The sequence below is a fragment of the Hipposideros armiger genome, unplaced genomic scaffold (assembly GCF_001890085.2).
Source record: "Hipposideros armiger isolate ML-2016 unplaced genomic scaffold, ASM189008v1 scaffold_138, whole genome shotgun sequence".
NCBI lineage: Eukaryota > Metazoa > Chordata > Mammalia > Chiroptera > Hipposideridae > Hipposideros > Hipposideros armiger.
In genome coordinates, this window is record NW_017731488.1 from 532,537 (window position 1) to 551,141 (window position 18,605).

The 18,605-nt window shown below is 48.9% G+C and overlaps 2 protein-coding genes across 2 annotated transcripts in view; both read right to left on the reverse strand.

The window, feature by feature from the left end:
• Positions 1-210: 210 nt before the first annotated feature.
• The window catches only part of IL22RA1 (interleukin 22 receptor subunit alpha 1), a 27,676-nt gene continuing 9,281 nt past the window's right edge, over positions 211-18,605 (reverse strand). The window contains exons 2-7 of the mRNA XM_019650087.1: positions 16,715-16,847; positions 15,621-15,799; positions 13,565-13,740; positions 6,918-7,056; positions 3,154-3,275; positions 211-2,035 (exon numbers count right to left, since the gene is read on the reverse strand). Of these exons, the coding sequence (XP_019505632.1) occupies positions 1,082-2,035; positions 3,154-3,275; positions 6,918-7,056; positions 13,565-13,740; positions 15,621-15,799; positions 16,715-16,847 (1,703 nt within the window). The 3' untranslated portion in view covers positions 211-1,081. The remainder of the gene's footprint in view (positions 2,036-3,153; positions 3,276-6,917; positions 7,057-13,564; positions 13,741-15,620; positions 15,800-16,714; positions 16,848-18,605) is intronic.
• Positions 8,679-18,605, reverse strand: part of IFNLR1 (interferon lambda receptor 1) — a 28,764-nt gene continuing 18,837 nt past the window's right edge. The window contains exon 3 of the mRNA XM_019650086.1: positions 8,679-9,799. Within this exon, the coding sequence (XP_019505631.1) occupies positions 9,077-9,799 (723 nt within the window). The 3' untranslated portion in view covers positions 8,679-9,076. The remainder of the gene's footprint in view (positions 9,800-18,605) is intronic.

Here is an 18,605-nt window from a genome sequence, read left to right on the forward strand (position 1 = left end):
CTGTTCCCATCCCCCCAATTCCCCAATAAAAATCTTAAAAAAAAAATCACAAGAAATAGCTACCATTTATTGGGCACTGCCCTTATACCAGACATTATTAAGCACTTTACAGACGTTATTTAATTTCATCCTCACCACCACCCGATGAGGTAGATTAACTTATTATCCCCATTTACAGATGAAGAAACTGAGGTTTTGAGCAGTGATTTATTTGCTTGAAGTCACACAGCTGGTAAGTGATGAGGCTGGAATTGGAACTCAGATGATGGGCTGAGCCCAAGGCTGAGTTTCCAAAGTTGTGAAGCAAGTACAGTTTGTTGTTGTGTCTCCTTCAGGGAACACATTGCCCCACATTCCTTTCAAGCTCTGCTCTCAGGGTAGGATCTGAAACTCCTGCCGGCAGAAAGGGTGTATGTGCTCTCCCTCCCCAGTAGTCCTGCATTTCACTTGGGATACAGCCTTGAGCAGAGGAATGAAGTTGAAATGGTGCAACTTCGGGCAGTAGCCTTGGCTGGAAGTGAGCCCAGGCCACACCCCTCCCTGGAGTCTCCCCATCATGCTGCCTCTGACCTTGGCAGGATAGCAGGTTGTTCTGGTTCTGCCCAGCCTGCCATGAGGTGTTCATTTCCAGGATTCTTTACTCACCTGAGGAATCACAGAGGAGGCAGAGACCTCACTCTTTGTTGAGTTAGATGATGAAACCAACCAGGGAAGGGTGTGGAGAGAGGTCGGCTCCTGGAGAACTTTGTGTCCAGCATGCTAGGTGCTGGGCCCCGAATTTCTGCAAAGTCACCATGTGTTAATGCGTCACACTGACTGTCCCGTCCTGCCCTGCAGAGCTCTGCACGCACACGCCCATTTGCATGTAATGCATGCCCATAACTCCCCTGGCTGGAGTCCTCACTGTGCCTTTTTGCTCTAACGGGAGCTCAGCCATGGCAGGGCCCCAGCATCCTCTGGTTCTCTCAAGGGCTCCCGCCTGAGGTTGGGCTGTGTGAGCAGCATGGTTGGGAATGACAGCCGAGGATGTGAGATTGGAGTGGAGACCGGGAGGCAGTCCCAGGCCTGCCCTGTGTTCTACTCAGGATTCCCACTGCACGGTCAAGGCCAAGCCTCTGAAAAGAGAGTCCAGCTCTGCAGGCTGCTCCAGGTGTGAGCCTGGAAGGGCCGGGCTCTTGGCGTCAGTCTCAGACACTGGACTTTTGTCCTTGGGACATACAAGGGACTCCAGCAGGCCCCAGGGACTTGAAACCTGGTCCGTAGGTGAACATGGGAGAGAAGGAGTGTCCAAAGTGAGGGACACCGGGTGACCTTCGATCTGGACAGAGGAGAGGAGAGGCAGCTGGCCCTTTAGGTACCCTGGTGTCCCTGGGTCCCCTCTGTGTGGCACATTAATGTCAGGTGCTCTGTCTGTGTCAGCCCCCAAATGCTGGTGGAGGGATTTTGCTTCTTGGAGTTCCTCTGTGGCCAAGCAGGCCACCCCCTGCAGAGAAAGTTCACCTGCAGTGCAGCGTCCAGCCGGTGCCTCTTTCTGGAGCTGACCTTTTTGCCTGAGGTATTTGGGACTAGAGGATGTCACAGGTGGGGAATCTTTGCCAGAGCTTTCCACGCACATCCCATAGGAAGGAGGCCAGCTGTTCCGAGTGGCTTGAGGGTTGTAGGAAGGCGGCTGGACCTTAGAGATGGACTGTGGAGTGTAGAATGGGGCTTGAGCTTCAGGGGTGACTTGAGGTGTGTAGGATGGGGGTCTGACCTCAGGGGCAGCCTGGGGAGCATAGGACAGTGGGGAGAGCGCCCGGTGAGATGGCACTCCAGGGGACTGGAGAATAGAGATTTCCGACTGCCCGAGGTAGGCAATCTCAGATAGGCTGTGCAGCGGTGGGGCTCCTGGGGTCTCCCTGGGCCCAGAGACCATGACTTGGGCGTACTGGACAGGCTGGGCCAGGCTGCTGGGGCCATTGAGGTCAAAGACGGGGACGAGGATGTGCTCCTGGATGAAGCGCAGAGGCTGGAAGGTCAGTACACGCTGGACATTCTGTGCAGGGACAACAACAACCCACCGTTAGGGCCCGTTCTCAGCTCCCCGAGGTACCGTGGGTGGGTGAGGCCCTCCATGGGGATTCAGAGGGGATAGGCCATAGGGGGCTTTTTCATGGTGCGTATGCCACACATCCCTGTTACTTCTCAGAGATTTCTGTAAATATTGGGGCCTTCGCAAAGGGACAGGGCTGCCAGCCCTTTAGTTGAGGGCTACGCCTAAAGCCTGGGTTATCTCAGAGGAGAGAGACAGAGAGAGAGATTTTGGCTGTGGTTATCTAGGAGGTAAATAATCCAAGAAGTAGGTGACTCCGATTTGGGGTCACTTTGGAGTACCCTCTGGAGGTGGTAGCCCACACTGCTCCTCTTTAGGGACTCAAAGGTCCCTAAGGGCCTAATATAGGGGGCAAGGTGGGAAAGGGTGAGGGACAAAGGGAGGCCAAGAGAGCTTTACAGGAAATGGCTCATCTGGGCTGTGACATTGCGTGAAATGCCCTGGAGCCTCTCAGATGGGTGATAGCCACACTGGAGCCCCAAACAGCTGGGATGATGCTCTGCAGGGGGCCCTGGTGCTTGAGCAGATGCAGTGCTGGTGGCCAGATCGAGGCTGTGATGTGGCTTGTGTGGTTTACATAGGGCTTCGCGTTTTAAAAATTAGTTGCCAACATTTGAAAATTGGGAGATTTCACATTACAATCTGAAATTCTGACTTCTCTTTCAAAAAAATGTGAAGATCTGGCCATACTGGGCCTGTATTCACAGGGGGCAGTACTGGCCTGCCCTTCAGACAGGATGTGAGTTCCACTCTTTGGCCTCCACAGTGGCCCGTTCCCTGGCCTGCTCTCTCGGGTCCTATGTTACCGGCCTGCATGTGGACGCTTCAAAGCCCTGTGGGATTTTTATTCCAAGTCCACTCTTCCCCATCACCTGCCCCCCTTCAGCACTCCCTGTGGGGCCACGTCTTTGTCGGCTTTAGGTTGGAGGGGAGGCCTGAGGCCTAACTTTCTGCTTCGTGTGATGATCACTGCATTTCAGGGAGAGCTGGGGATCCCTGGGCCTCTGTTCTCGCTGCTTTGGGGCCTTCCCCTCCCTCCTGCCCCACGTGCGGTTGCTTACCAGGGAGTTGGGAGGTGTAGGTGGCTTGGTGACGTATCTGTAGCTCAGGTAGCAGAGAACTGCCACCAGAAAGCCCATGAAGAACAGGAAGGTACCCGAGAAGGAGTAGGTCCACGTCCGGTCTGTGTGAGCAAAGAGGCCTGAGCAGGAAGGGTGAGGCTGGCATCCGGGCTGGGCCCATCCCAAGTGTGGATGCTGCACACTCTGGGCTTCTCCTCCCCTGCCCTCTCAGGGCCAGGCTTGGGAAGCCTCTCCTACCCTGAATATTTGCAGGGCTGGGGCAAGAGCACGAAGACAGGGCCACCCACCACATAGCTAAATATTCAGAATTTGTAAATCACGTTTTCACACAAAGTAAAATATGTTCTATGTTCCCACCTTGGCAAACAATGTGCTTTTCATAATGACCTGGAAGGCCAGGTTTGAATTTTGAATTCTTGGACTTGTTGGGGGGACTGTGCTGTAATGTGAAGGCTCGGGGGGCCCCCTAGCCCACCCGGCTCCCTCTCACACACTGCCAGGGGCCTCACACACATGGATAGGGAAGCCCCAGCCACATGGCCAAGCTCATCCATGCCCCGCAACAAATAGCTACCTATTGCCCACTCTTTGGGCCGAGGGTCTGCACATCAACAGAGTGTCTCCCCTCAGGAGGAGGGGTGCAAGAAAGAGATCTGCCTAGACTGGACACAGGCTCAGGGCATTTCCACAGGGAATTTTAGGGTCCCGGGTACTCAGAGTGTGGTCTGGAAGGGAGGTCACAGGGGGACCTGTCCACTTGGACCTGAGGACTCTTCATTTTGTGGGGAGGGCCATGGCCAGAGCAAGGCCGGAGCGGGGTTTTCTAAAGTGGGTCCCTCTTGTCTGGGTCTGAGGACAGTCCTGACTCCTTGGTGGGGGGCGGGCAGTGACAATGGGAGGGTTCTGTCCTCCCCACCTCCCTACCAAGGTAAGGGGCTGGGTATCCGGGAAGACCTTGCTCAGGAGGGAGCCGGGGGCACCCCCCTTTCTAAAAGGGAAGGAGAGGGACGACTGGGGGCTTTGGTGCTGAGCCTTCTCCCTATGGTCCCGCATCTTTGGGATGGGCACACACAGTTCTTGATATGACACACTTCCCGTCACCAGCCCAAGTGAGACCGGTGAAGGGCTTGGTAAGGAAGAGGCAATTGGAGTTTTTTCTTTGTTAAAACTGGCCATTTGTATTATCCAGGGGTGTTGACTCTCCAAGTCACCCTCCTGTTTGTGGCCCCCGTGTGGCTTCAGCTTGGGCAACGGATCACCAGGTGCCAATGACCTTGGCAATCACTGTGAATGCTGCGAGTTGCTGGAGCCTCTACTTCTAGCTCCCTCCTCCAGCCCTATGGCTCAGGCCTCTAAGGGTCATCTTCCCACTGCAGTGATACCCTGTCCCCTGTAACATGATACTCCCAGCGCCGCTCCAGGGAGAAGACACACCCGAATATCTCTACATGACACGCCTAATGGAAAACCACTGCTTCTTGTACCAGGATAGGATAGGAACTTGGAACATTCCCATATGCTGTCTCACTTCTGGGGAGGCAGGAAGAAATAATAGAAATAACACTGGAGTGTGGGGTATTAGATGTCTGGCTCAGCCACTGATAGGCTGAGCACCCTTCTCTCTGCTGCACAACCCTCTCATTTATTAATAACAGTAGCTAGCAATTAGTGAATTCTTACAATGTGCCATGCACTGTGCGGGGTGCTCTACCTATGTTATCCCACCAAACACACAGTGCCAGAGATGCTCCCTTCTTACAGATAATGAAGCTGATTCTCAGAGAGGTTAAGTGCCTTGGCCAAGGTCACACAGCCAGTTAGTGGAGAAGCCAGGGTTGGCATGTACAACTCCAAAGCTCAGCCTCAGAGACACTGCACAAAGGTGCCTCAGTTTCCTCATCTGTAAAAATTAGGTATGGGGTGAGATGACCCCTAGAGCCCTCTCCAGCATCAAGATTCTGGGATGTTGCTCTGTGACTCTCCCAGCTACTCTGAGAGGTAGATAAAGTGGAGATTCTGGGCTCTGGGGGTAGGATAGACTCTAGAATATGGGGTCAAGGGCAGGACGTAACAGTCTGCAATGGAAGTTAGAGAAATAAATGTGCAATAGAGGGGATTTGCTATAAACAAAATTGCAAAGTGGTGGTTAGAGCTTAAGCTTCAGGATCAGATGAACCCAACTAGGTTCACTGACCAGCTGTCTGGTTACCAGCAAGTTGCTTAACCTCTGGGAGCCAGAGTTCCTTCTCTGTAAAATGGGGATGGTGCTACCAATTTGCAGTGTTGTTATAAAGGCTAAATGGGAAAATATAGGTAAAGCATTTAACACAGTGCTTGGCAACAGAGTAAGTACTTAATAAATAGTAGGAATTTTTATTAACATGCTTTATTTTTGAGGATAAGGGGCCTTCTATATGTCAGCAGGAAATAGCCAACTAGAAGTGTGATTTATATAAAAGCAGCTCCAGTCTTAGAAAAAAAATGGTATCACATCATGAGTGGTCTGCATGTTGTCAAAAAGCTGGGTGGGGCAGGGGTGGGCCACGAATGGGTGAGATTCATCTAGTTCGGTCCAGGGGAGAGGGTCATGAATCATCTATATGCTCCCAGTACGTTGGTTCCCTTTTTCTAGTTCTCCTCTTGCCAAGCTCTAGCCTGGCCTCCCCAGTGGCCCTATCTACAGGACGGGCATGCCCCGTGCAGTGGGCCAGCGCTGGCCGTTCCACCAGGCATATCTTCCCCTGAAAATTAATGCACTGGACCCCTCATGGAAAAATCAGTCTCTCTCAGACTCTTGGGGCAATTGACGAGTTGAGTTTGTGAACAAAACTGAGAACCAGAACCTACCTGATGATGTTTCTACCAACCTGCAGTTGTACTCTCGGGCCCAGCCTCGCAGCCACCTCACCTCTGTTCATTAGAACAGAGATCACCTACTGACATCATTAATCTAAACAAGATGACTAAGGTAGAGACCTATCAAGCCTACTGCTATCACTTTAATCCTCGAAACTTGTTTCTCTGAGCATTTCTATCTGTCTATGACAATAAACTCTAATAAAAATATCACAATGCTTATGATGAGGGTCGAGTTTCAATGTGCCAGAGGAAAGGAGCATGGGACATCATCTCACTGACCTGATGACTCAAAATTATTTCTATAGTAGCACAATAGTGAGAATGTGGTCTCCAGAATTAGGCCTAGTTCTATTCCTCACCACCTGTGTGACCTTAGGCAAGTTAATTAACCACTCTGAACCTGTTTCCTCATCTGTAAAATGAGGATGATAATAGTACCTGACTCATAGCTGCTCATGAAGATTGCACTTAGTAGTGCCTGGTGCCTGGTTAGCAATGCACAAATGCTAGCTCTCATCACTGTTATTATTATTTGACTTTGGAAGATATTGAGGGATCTTCTTATCTTCTCTGTTATCCCCCCTGTAGATTATTTCCCAGTATATCTCACCTGGGTTAATATTAAGGTGAAGTTGCTTTGTCAGGGTACATACTAAGGTTGCCAGAGAGAGGAAATCCGGACATAGGCTGGAAGGTAGAGATTAAACATGTGCTGTGATAACCCACCAGCTAATGCATTTATGGATAAACAAAGATTGACTTTAATAACCCTTCTGTAGTTTCTCAGAGCACTGCCAAGCCTCACCTTGGTTACAGGGAGGAAAGCACACAGTCAAGACTTGAATTCAGGAATCCTACCTCCCTCTGGTTTCAGCCAAACTTACCTGGCAGTGTCTTCACTCGGCACACGTAGGGGGCACTCTCTTTGAACCACGTTCGAACATAAATTATGATGGTTCCAACGAACTCCGTGTCAGGGGTCAGGCCAACGAACTCGTATTCTCTCTGCTTCCCTTCAAGGTGCTGAATTTAATAGAGAACCCAGAGTGAATCCTCTTACAAGCCAGTCTCCATATGGAGCCCAAGCAAGCCTTCTTACGCCTATGCCAGGGTTACTATGCCAGGTTAGTGAAATGGTTCCGCCAGGTACCCAAACCAGAAACTGCTGGATCAGTCTACAGTACTCCATTCCCATCCTCCTGCCTCTGCTTTACTCCCAAATCCAGTCAGCCACCAAGCTCCATGTACTCTCACTTAGAACAGTGTCTGGCACATAGGAAGCAGAGAATAAATACTAGCTGCTGTTATCACCATTACTACTATCACCACCGTCACCACCACCACCAGCAACAACAATTTATCAGGAGGCTATGGCAATCATGAATGTATACGTGCCTGATAAAAGAGTTTCAAATATGCACAGAATTAAAGGGGAAGATAGGTAAATCCACAGTTGTAGTTGGAGATTATGACACTCTCAGCAATGAAAAGAACAATAGACCTCCCCCAAATCAGAAAAGACATAGAAGATCTGAATAACACATTTAGTCACCTTGATCTAATCTATATTTATAGCACACTCCACCAAACAACTACAAGATACGTATTCTTTTCAAGTGCACATTCACCAAGATAGGCCATATACTGAGCCAGAAAACAAGTCTCCATAAATTTATAAGAACTGAAATCATATGGAGTATTTTTCTGACCACAACCTGAATTAAATTATAGAATTAACAACAAAATATTCAGTAAAACCCCGAATATTTACCAAAAATAGTTGTGGTAAGGACCCTCCCTGCTCAATAATCTTGAATTCCTCCCCCTGACTGTTGAAAGAAACGGTGATTTCTTCCATTCGCAATCCCAGATCCCTAGAGTATAGCCCCAGCCTGGCTTCTTGAGTTTATCTCCCATGGTTCCTCTCCATCCGTGGCTCTCAAACTTCAGGGTGGGTAAGAAGTACTTGGGCTGCTCTCTAAGATTCAGAGCCCAGGAGTACAGCTGTAGAATTTGATTACGTAGATTGGAAGGGAGTCGAAGAACCTGTAGTTTTAACAAACGCTGCAGGGGATTCTGATGCCACTGGTTTGGGACTGTGTTTTGTGAAATTGTTCTGTGTGTTCCTATGTTCTAGTCAAACTGGGCAGTTTTGTGTTTTCCAACGATGTCCTAAGTTTTCCTGCTTCTCTCTGTGATCATGGTGGGGCAGTATAGGCCAGTGGGGGTGAGGGGTGGGGTGGAAATGTGGGCTTTGAACTGGGCTTGAATCTTGCTAGTAATAATAATAATGCTATTATTTGCTGAATAACCTTGAATAAGTGACTTAACCTCTCTAAGCCTGTTTTCTCATTCAGAAAATGAAGATAATAGCACCTCACAGGGTTTTGGTGAAGATTAAGTGACGTAATAAGCATACATTATGTGGCACACCTCAGAAACTGGTATTGGCATCACAAAGTTTCCAAATCTCTCTGAACTGACATGGCCCCTCTCCCTTCCCTGCCTCCACTGTGCCCAACACAATACCCTTATTTTCCTCTACCTGTTTGAATTCTTGGGTTTTTGTTTGTTTGTTTGTTTGTTTTTAAAGATTTTTATTGGGGAATTGGGGGGATGGAAACAGTGCTGGGGAATTGGGGGNCTGGAGAAAGGCAGGAAACTGATTCAGCTGTTCCTCCAAACTTCCTCCCCTCAGTCCAGATGGCCCCAATGTGGTGTCAACCCTTGATGGCCACTACGATCTGACCTCACCTGTTTCATGTGGTCCAGGGATGCTTTTTCTACCTGGCCTGTCACCCAGGGACAGTGGGACAGTGGGCAGCCCATCCTTTTGTCTAGTCCTTTGAGCCCAGCCCAAAGCTGGTGGGTCATAGGATGGTGTGGCTTCTTACTGCTCAACCTAACTGACACACAGCCTCCATTAGCTGCAAGAGCCCTCTGCCACCCCAGTGACGAAGCTCCAGGTTTTCAAGTCTCAGTGGTGTCTTGGGTCCGTGAGAAGCTCAGTAGCACCAGATTCGGCAGGAAGCCGGAGGACAGCTCACCTGGCCATATAATGCCCCAGTGTCCTACCCCCGGCCTCGGTCCTCTGGAGGCTGTCAGCCCCGCAGCTGCTGGTACTGCTGTCCTCAATTTCTGATTCCCTCTCACCCTCTTCTTCCTCCTCTTCTTCCTCCTCCTCCTCCTCCTCCTCGTCAGGGCTGCTGTCCCAGAAGGTCAGTGTCCGAAGGGAAACTAGGGGCCTTGGTGCTAAGGAGCCCCAGCTGGCCCAGGAGGAGAGGTCGTCTTTTGGGGGCTCTTCCAGGGAACCCAAGTCCTTGGAGAATTCGGGGACTAGGGGAGGCTCCTCACACTCGTCCCTACTCAGCCCTTGGCCTGGCCCCTTCTTGACCAAATAGCCAGAGGACCCGGCCTCCTCCCAGGTGGAGGAGCTCACAGTGCTAGCCCAGCTTCTGTCTGAAGAGTCCCAGGCAGGGGAGCCTATGACCTGGACCCCTGCCTCAGAGTGCTCCAGGGTCTGGTGCTCCTGCTCCAGGAAGCGGGAGGGTTTGATGTAGGGCTGGAAGCTGATGGTGTTGTCTGTGTCGACATCTTCCTCAGCACTGTCCTCGGATTCTGCCTGGATGGTGGCTGGGGCCCTGACTCTAGGGGTCAGCCTGACCCTTCTGGTCACCTCCTTTTGAGGACAGAGGGTCAAGTCATCCAGCGACTCTGGGCCACTGGGCTCAAAGGTTGCCACGGGACGTTTGTGTCCAGAAAAGTCCTGATTTGGGGAGGGGAGGGAAAAACAGGAAGTTTAGGCTTTTCTGAAGCGTGACTGTTGGAATTTGGGTTCCCTGGGACACAGACCCTGAGACAAGGATGCAGATGTAACGAGTCTCTTTGGGAAGTGATCCCAGGAAATACCAACAAGGAAGTGGGCAAATTAGACAGGGGCTGGGGGAGCAGCCAGTAGGATGAGTGTTATCAGGCAAGTTACCCCTAAAGCAGCTGGAGCTTAACCCCGCTGGGGACTCAGGGAGCCAGTGTGGCGCACACACCTCAAAGCACCATCAGGTGAGGGGTGGAGGGGGTGGCGGAGGTGCTGCTTCCCTGACACTTGCAGCCGGCCACATGCATGGGCAGAGTGGACACAAGAGGCCAGAGAGGGCCCCCAGGATGCAGGTGCTGGATCCTGGAAGTCGAGCTGGCGACTTTCCACATAAATGGGAAGGTGGAGGGATGGGGGAAGGTGCAGATGTGTCTAATACACAGGTTGTCACTCAGTTAGTGGGATTTCCCTGCAGGTCCTGGAGCTTTGTNGTCCCTTACTGACTCCAATTCGTACATCAATTCACTCATTCATTTATTCAATACTAAGCTTCCACCCTGTGCCAGGTGCTAGTGCCGGGAAGAAAGCAGTCCCTTCCCTAAAGGTGCTCTCCGGATGTGACATCCATCACCCTAACCCTCCCTTCTCCCAGTTGCCCTGAGCACTGTTTTGGTAAGAACCTGTGCCATCGGGCAGCGCGCCCATCCCACCCCTGTCCAGCAGGTGGCGGCAAACAGGCCAAGAGCAGCTCAAAAGTTGACCTGGCCTGGGATGGCAGGGTGGGAGGCAGGTTCTGCCCTGTGTTCTGGAAAGGACCTACTGCACATCCATTCCAGGGGGCAGAAGCCCCAACCTGACCACAAGCTGCGATATGCACATAATGGGAATTGGCAAGGATACTTGGGTATAAGTAATAGGAGGCCCTGGGAGACGGCTTAAAACTAGGATTCAGGGAAACCGAGAACAGGGCTGCCGCTGGGCCGCTGGAATGGATCGGAACCAGGGTTTAACATTTCTCATCTCAGCAGCTCATGCGGCAGTCTCATTCTTGTCTCTTCTGCACTCTGGGCTTTCCCTGTTCCTCGGAGTGGAAAATGGGACAGTCGTAGCTCGACACTTCCATATTCCAGGTCCAGCCAGGCAAGACTTCTGCATTCCAGGGAAAGGGGCTTGGATCAGCTCACCTGGGGTCCAGCGCCTGCGTTGGGACCAGTAAATGGTGACAAATCTGCAAGAACAGTGCTGGGCAGTTACCAGGTGGCCCTGACAGAATTGCTGGAAGCTGGGAGATGCTCCTCCTTAGAAATCTACTGGAATGAGTTTGGGTTTGCAAGGTCAGCCTCGGAGGATGTTGTGTAACCTTCCACAGACCATAGTTGCTCTAGGGTGAGCTGCCAGGATGGTGGGTGCAGCTCTGGCCTCATTGTAGCAGGTGACATGGGAGTCCTACCCACACCCCTATGGTACTCTCCTTTCTCATGCACTCACCTTGATGGATTCCAACTGGAAGTGTACCTGCAACTCTGCAGTGGGGAGTGGCCCTGTACACAGGACTAATGGGAGCTAGTACATCAATTCCCCAGCTCCGGCCCCCGGCAGAACAAATCTGGACGGTCCAACACTGAATTCCCAAAGCCCCTGGGGGGGGGGCTCGGTTGCCTGGGGCAGCGACCTGTTTGATTATGCACCTGGACAGGCTGCCTTCCCTGTCTGGCTTCCTCCTCCTCTATTGGTGCTTTCTGGAATCACGGCACTGCTTTGTACTCCCAAATCCTGGTCTCTGGGTCAGCCGCTGGGGACCCAACCCAAGACCCTTGTGGTCTCAACACCTAGATGAGTGGTGAGAAGCCATGGAGGAATAAGAGCGCACACTTTTCCTTTCAGTTTTGCCTTTTTCTCTAAAAATAGAGCTCTTTATTTAAAAGTTTAGGGTAGATACCGACGAGCATTAAAAAATTATTTAAGTATGATATAAACATAGAACAAAATTGGAAATAAATACAAATATCTAAGAACAATATATAATCTTCTCTGTACATCTGACCTTTGAACTGCACAGGTCCACTTACACGCAGATGTTTTTCAACAGTCAGCCCTCAATTATCCCTGGGTTTTGCATCCGCAGATTCAACCAACTGCGGATTGAAAATAGTATTTGTGATCTGTGGTTGGGAATCCACGGATACGTAAGGCTGACGTTATGCATCGATCTACACCATTTTATATAAGGGACTTGAGCATGCATGGATTTTGGTATCCACAGGGGGTCCTGGAACCAATTCCCCTGTGGAAACTGAGGTAGGACTGAAGTTTTTGGGGAGTCAAAAGTTTTGACTGTGGGGGGGGGTCAGTGCCCCTAAACCCCACATTACTCGAGTCAACTGTGCTCTGAAGAATCGTAACGTTGCTTTAACCTAAGGCATCAGGCATTCTTGACCTGACATCCCTCAGCGTGGTCCTGGAGCTCAGGCCCTGCAGTTCCTGGCTCTGTAAACAGTTAAGTGCCAAGCACACCCGACACATTGTTACATTGGTTACCCTGTTTTCCTAATGTTTCCCAGTTTTTTAATGACAATGACCATAAAGGAGCTGGAATTTAGAATTACTAAAAAGCTCAGCTTACCTCTGAAATTAAACTTTGGAAAAAAAGAAAAAGCTTAAAAAGTAACAAGGTTTAAGAATAGAGATGAAGCAGTTCCTTCAGACAAGCCGAAGACCACAGTGATGACAGCTTTTCTTTTTTCTAAATCACCTTCATGAAGCAGCTCAGCTGGGTTCCAGAAAGCACTTCAGCCTTGGTCTGGGCATTTTCCTGGGAACTGGCCTTGGGCTGCAGTCTTGCCCAGTCCAAGGCTTCAGTTTGTCCTTCCTCCTCTGTGCTCAGTGAAATGGATAAACCTCCACCCCTGTGGAAATGCACACGTGTGTGTGTGTGTGTGTGTGNTTGAGCTGTTGTTCAGCATCTTAGCTGTAGAGGGCAGTGTCACTGGCCCTCATATGTGGGATCCGAACCGGGGCCCTCTGGCGTCCCAAGCCAGTTCTTCACCATTGCGCCACTCGGCCGGCCCTGAATTCTTGTTTTAATTCCCGCCAACCCACTAGGTTATAAACTCCTTGAGAGTGGGAATAGTCATTCAATGGAATTATGGATTAGTGGCACATGCTGGAGCGGAAATCCCACATATTTTCTGAATACAAAAAGATATAACTTGTATGTTGTTTGACAACTTACGCCCTCGCCACCCACCTTTTATTATTACTGATCTTAAGACACTGCCTATATCCATAAATTCCCATAAATAATGGAGAGCCAGCAAAAAGAACTACATCAGTAGCAATTGATTCCTGCATTTTCCAAAACGGACACCTGAGGATGTTATGTTAATAGAGGTTGTTCCCCAGGATGTTAGAAGCCATTAGGCAAAAAATCAAGTAAAAAAAAATATATATATATAGTGCAAAATAAAAGGAGTTTCTCTGATCAAATAAATTCGAGAGAAGTTGTATTAAATAAATTGAAACTAGAGCCTTTGCAGGACTTGTCAAAGACTTTAGTGTGCTATTGTGGATGTGAATCTACTAGAGAGAAGCTGTGGACATGTTTGGGGAAATGCTAATTTACATAACTGCCTCCTTTCTACTGAAAACAATGCAGATCTAATTGAGAGGGAAATGATTTCCCGGGTAGGGGAGGACCAGGGTGGCACATCTATTTACCATGTGGTACGTGTGGTTGAGGCGGAGTTCTAAGTGGTAGAACAGGTCATGGAAGATGTCCTCCAGGGTTAGCTGGTGGCCGTCCTCTGCATGAATGGGTGTGTAGGTGGGATGGACAATCATCTGGATGGATCTCACCTTGGGGATACAGGTCACGTCAGGTGGTTTGATTGTAGCTAGAAAAAGGAAGACAGAAAAAAAGAAAAGAAAAAGTTGGAATCGGTCAGTAGTGTATGGGGCTGTCCATGGGAAATGACTGCTTCCCTGCTCCTCCCACCCCAGCCCAACTATGCTCCTGAAAGCATCAGCTAAACAAACAGGCAAGAAGAGAGAAGTTCTGCAAGCAGCTGGTATTTGGATTTAAGTCTGGCAAACGGATGACCCAGGGTGAGTAGGAAGAACCCAGGGAGTTCTTCATCCACACACCTGACGAATATTGAGCCAGGAGGCAAGGTCTCGGGCATTCGCTAATGCAGTAGACAGTCCAACTAGTCTAACAAGCTTTTCTGTGTGCGGTGAGATGAAATTTGTTTGAGAGACAGTAACTTCTAGAACAGGGAAAGGGATGCTGTCCCCCTAAGTTGACCATGCCCTTGGCCCAGCCCCCACACATCCCAGTCTGTCCACCCCCACCTTGATTGAGTCTGCCTGAAGCACCCATCCCATTAGCCTATTGGCAATGATAGCTTTGGGGATTGATGATGGCTCAACAACATATCCTAAATAATATTTGGGGAACTCAATATTATTGATTCAGCCTTGACGATCAGGCCTAAGAGTTTAATCTTTCTTCAGGTGAAACTTTCCAAATAATAACCAAATGACATTTACTGGTTTACTGACCCCTTTGGTAATTGAATAAATGCTATGACTCTTCTGTCCTCCAAAATGTACATATACAAAAACATTGCCCTCAATTTCAAGGATTCATGAACCCCACTCCCCTTAAAGTTAGTTTATTAAAACCCTCAAGGGTCCATTGACCTTCAAGATAAAAAACGTCTGAGCTGAAAGAATGTTCACTTCCATGTTGTTTATAAAATTAAAAAACTGAGTTAAAACGTCTTCAAAAGTGAATTAGGGAAGTAAATTAGAGTACCTCTATAGAAAGGATCAGTTTTAGCTGTGAAACATCATACTATGGAAAAATATTTAATGGACAGGAGCAAATGTTCATGATACCATGATATGAAAAACAGCCAGATTACAAAAGGGTGCATACAGTTTCTAGTAACTGTGGTTATGTTTAAGTGTTCAGGTTATTTGGGGCAGCTTTTATTTTCCTTTGCATTATGTCTATAGTTTCCAAAATTTCTACAAGAAACATATATGAATTGAACAAGACAGGAAAAAATAAAAGAGCTTGTTAAATTTTTTTTCTTAAAAAAACACGTGGCTGTTAAGTCAGTTAGTGAATATCATCACCTGCTTAACTTGTAAGGGGAGTTTGACAATGCATATTCATTCATTTATTCATTCATTTGCTCATTCATTCATTCATTCATTCATAAATTATGCATTGAGTATCTCCTATGTGCCAGGCGCTATGCTAAGGGCTTGGGAACACAGTGGGTTCTGCACCCATACACGCCCTCACTGAGCTCACATGTCAGTGCGGAAGGCAGATGATATACAAATAAGCAAACACAATCACTGCAGATTGGGATATGAGCCATGAAGACAATGAACACTTGATTGCGACAGAGACTATGAGCTGGTGATCTAGTGAAATCAAGTTAAGGGCTGGGAGTGTGGACACTCACTTAGGAGGTGATGTTGAAGCTGAGACCGGATGAAGGATTGGAAAAGAGTCAAAGGAGAAATGGGGGGACCACGTTTGGAGGCCTTGGTTGTAGTAGAGAGAAGATGAAGGTGGTCTGAACTAGGGAGGTCAGGATGGAGATGAACAAAGATGAACAACTGCACTGGGATGTTCTCCAGTCAGGATGCCTTCCCTGAAAGCCACATCTCTAACCCCACCCCCCAATCCCCAGAGGCAGAGCCCTTCTGGGCCACCCGTCTTCTCTCCCCTGGAAGAACAGGGGCTCCTACTCACTGTCTTGCAGTGAGCTGAACCGGTCGGTCATCTTGGGGGCTGACCGGACTCCCCCGCTGATGGCGGTGACCCTGGCATAGTACTGCTCCGTGAGGTTGCCTGTCTCCATGGTGAGGTTGCAGGATTTCCTGGTGATCCGCTGGCAGCCCTTCTTCGCCAGCCACTCTATCTCTCCATACCTGAAGGTAAGGGAAGGGCTGGAGTGCACCTTTAATGAACAGGCCTGGCATCAGGCCTGTGGTTTATTAATAATGATAACGATATCAAATATTTACTTAGCACGTTCTGGGTCCCAGGCCTTTTATGTGTATGATCTGTTAGTCCTCACATGGATCCTGTGAAGTTCATGCATTATTATTCTCCCTTCTCTTCAAATAAGGAAGCTGAGGCTTAGAAGTAACATTTGCCCAGGTGGTTGAAGCCTGCCCGTGGGGAGCCAGGATGCGAGCCCAGCCAGTCCTGAGTCCACACTCTGGGCTCATCGCCACTCTAACTCTTGGAGGCGAGTACTGTCATCCCCACTTTACAGATGAGGGAACTGAAGTTCAGAGAGGGGATGTGACTTGTCACAGAATGAAGGGGCAGGACCAGGAATGAAACACAGGTCTTCAGACTACCGAGCTTATGCCTGCCCTCCTCCCCTGCACGGGAACGGGAGCATGGGCTGGAGGGGGTAGGCACAACTTTTTGTCGGCCTCACCTCATCAATAATAATAAAACAATTATTCGCCAGGCACCAGTGTCAATGACTGTCTTATTTAATCCACCTAACAATCTTATGATGAAGGTACTATCGCTATCTTTATGGATGGGGAAACTGAGGCTTGGCGTGGTTACCCAATTGCCAAGGTTATATAGGTGAGAGCTGGTGTTCAAGCCTGGGCAATCTGACTCTAGAGCCTGCACTTTTAACCATTATTTTATCCTCTCTCTGCAAAAGAGACATAAAAGAGCAGGGCTATATCTGGGGTGGCGGTGCTGCGTAACACCCGTCTGGGTGAGGGGTGTGGGGCCACAAGGAAAGGGGGCATTTTCTTGGAGGCGGTTGTTTTCGGAGCAGAGTGAGACGAGCTCGTGTTGGGAGGGAAGCATACATCTTATACTCGACACTGTAGACCGTGTCTGGAGCGCTCTCCGGCCCGCTGTCCCAAGTCAGGATGTTTTCGAAGTTGCTGGACTGGAATTTCACATGCTGAAGAAGATCCGAGGTTTCCTCAGCAATGTGAGCTGCAGGAAGTGGGAACAGGGTGAGCAGATGGGCTCCTGGACCCCACCCCCAGCCTTCTAACAAACCGCCCAATTTATTAGACAGCGGGAAGTGAGCACCAGAGACTGTGCTCGCTGTCTATCACTGCTCTCCTTTACTTCTTAGTTTTCTTTTCATTGAGCTATAATTCACATTCCAGAAAAGTCACCGTTTTAAAGCACACAGTTCGGTGGTTTCTTAGTATATTCACAAAGTTGGGCAACCATTACCACTGTGTAATAATGCCAAGACATTTTCATCACCCCCAAAAGAAATCCCATGCCCATTAGCAGCCACTCTCTCTTCCTTCCTTCCCCCAGCCCTAGGCCACCAATAATCTGTTTTCTGTCTCTATGAATTTGCTTATTTGGACTTTTAATATAAATAGAGTTATACAATATGTGGCCTTTAAGTCTGGCTTCTTTCACTTAGTATAATGTCTTCCAGATTTCCTTTTCATGGCCGAGTAATAGTCCGTTGTATGACTATGCCATATTTTGTTTATCCATTCAACTGTCGATGGACATTTGTGTTGTTTCCACTTTTTGGTTATTGTGAAGAATGCTGCTGTGAACACTTGTATACAAATTTTCAAGCGGACATATGGTGTCAGTTCTCTTAAGTGTATAGCTAGGAGTGGAATAGCTGGGTCATATGGTAATTCTCTGTTTAAGTTTTTGAAGAACTGCCAAGATGTTTTCCAAAGTGGCTGAACCATCTTACATTCCCACTAGCAATGTTTGAGTGGTCTAATTATTCCACATCATTGCCAACACTTGTTATTGCCTCTCGTTCACTTCTTAACACCATCTGAAGTTGGCGTCCTCACCTATACTTTAGAGATAGTCAATCAAGATGTCTAAGAAGTAACTTGCCCAGAGTCAATAATTTCAACCAAGGATGGAGAAGATGTTTATGAATTCCCGCCTCTCTGCTGGCTGAACCCATCCCTGCCCACCTACTATGTGCTTTCTTAGGAGGCAAAAGCTCCTTCTGCGGCACATGGACTTCATAGTGGGGAGGGATGCTGACTGAGGCCACATACGGCAGGGTGACCTTTCTGCCCAAGCCATCAGAACTTCAATTTCTTTATCTCTAAAATGAGAATAATTTGACTTACCTAAATGTAAACAATAAAGACGACACCAGCAGCTGGCATTTATGAAATGCACACGAAGTGCTGGGCACAGGGCTAAGCCTCTTACTTCATTTAATCCTCAAGACAACCTCATGCGACAGTTACTACCATTATCCCCATTTTATGGATGAGAAAAACATGAATGTGACAGAGCCTGTAATATTCATCGTAGTGCTGGACTGGTTGTGGGGTGGATACAATAGGGCAATGTCTATGAAAGTGTTTAGCACGTAGTAGGTTCTTATGTATGTGTGTTGAGTCTGAAGGCAGGGGACCTGGGAAAGCGAGATTCACCGTATAGGAAGGGGTCTGTCCTGTTTACCCTCTCTTATGTGGGAAGCTTCAGTGACTTTAACTCCTGTTAATGGGACCAGCTTAGGGAGGGTGAGAGGAGAGAGGAGGGGAAACGCTGGCCCTGAAAGAGTTCATGGCCATCTCTTCCAGCCTAGGCCTTTGCCTGGTCTACTGCTGCTTATATCAAGAAAAGGGCAGTAGGGCCAGCCGAGTGGCGCGATGGTGACGAACTGGCTTGGGACGCCAGAAGGCCCCGGTTCGGATCCCACATATGAGGGCCAGTGACACTGCCCTCTACAGCTAAGAT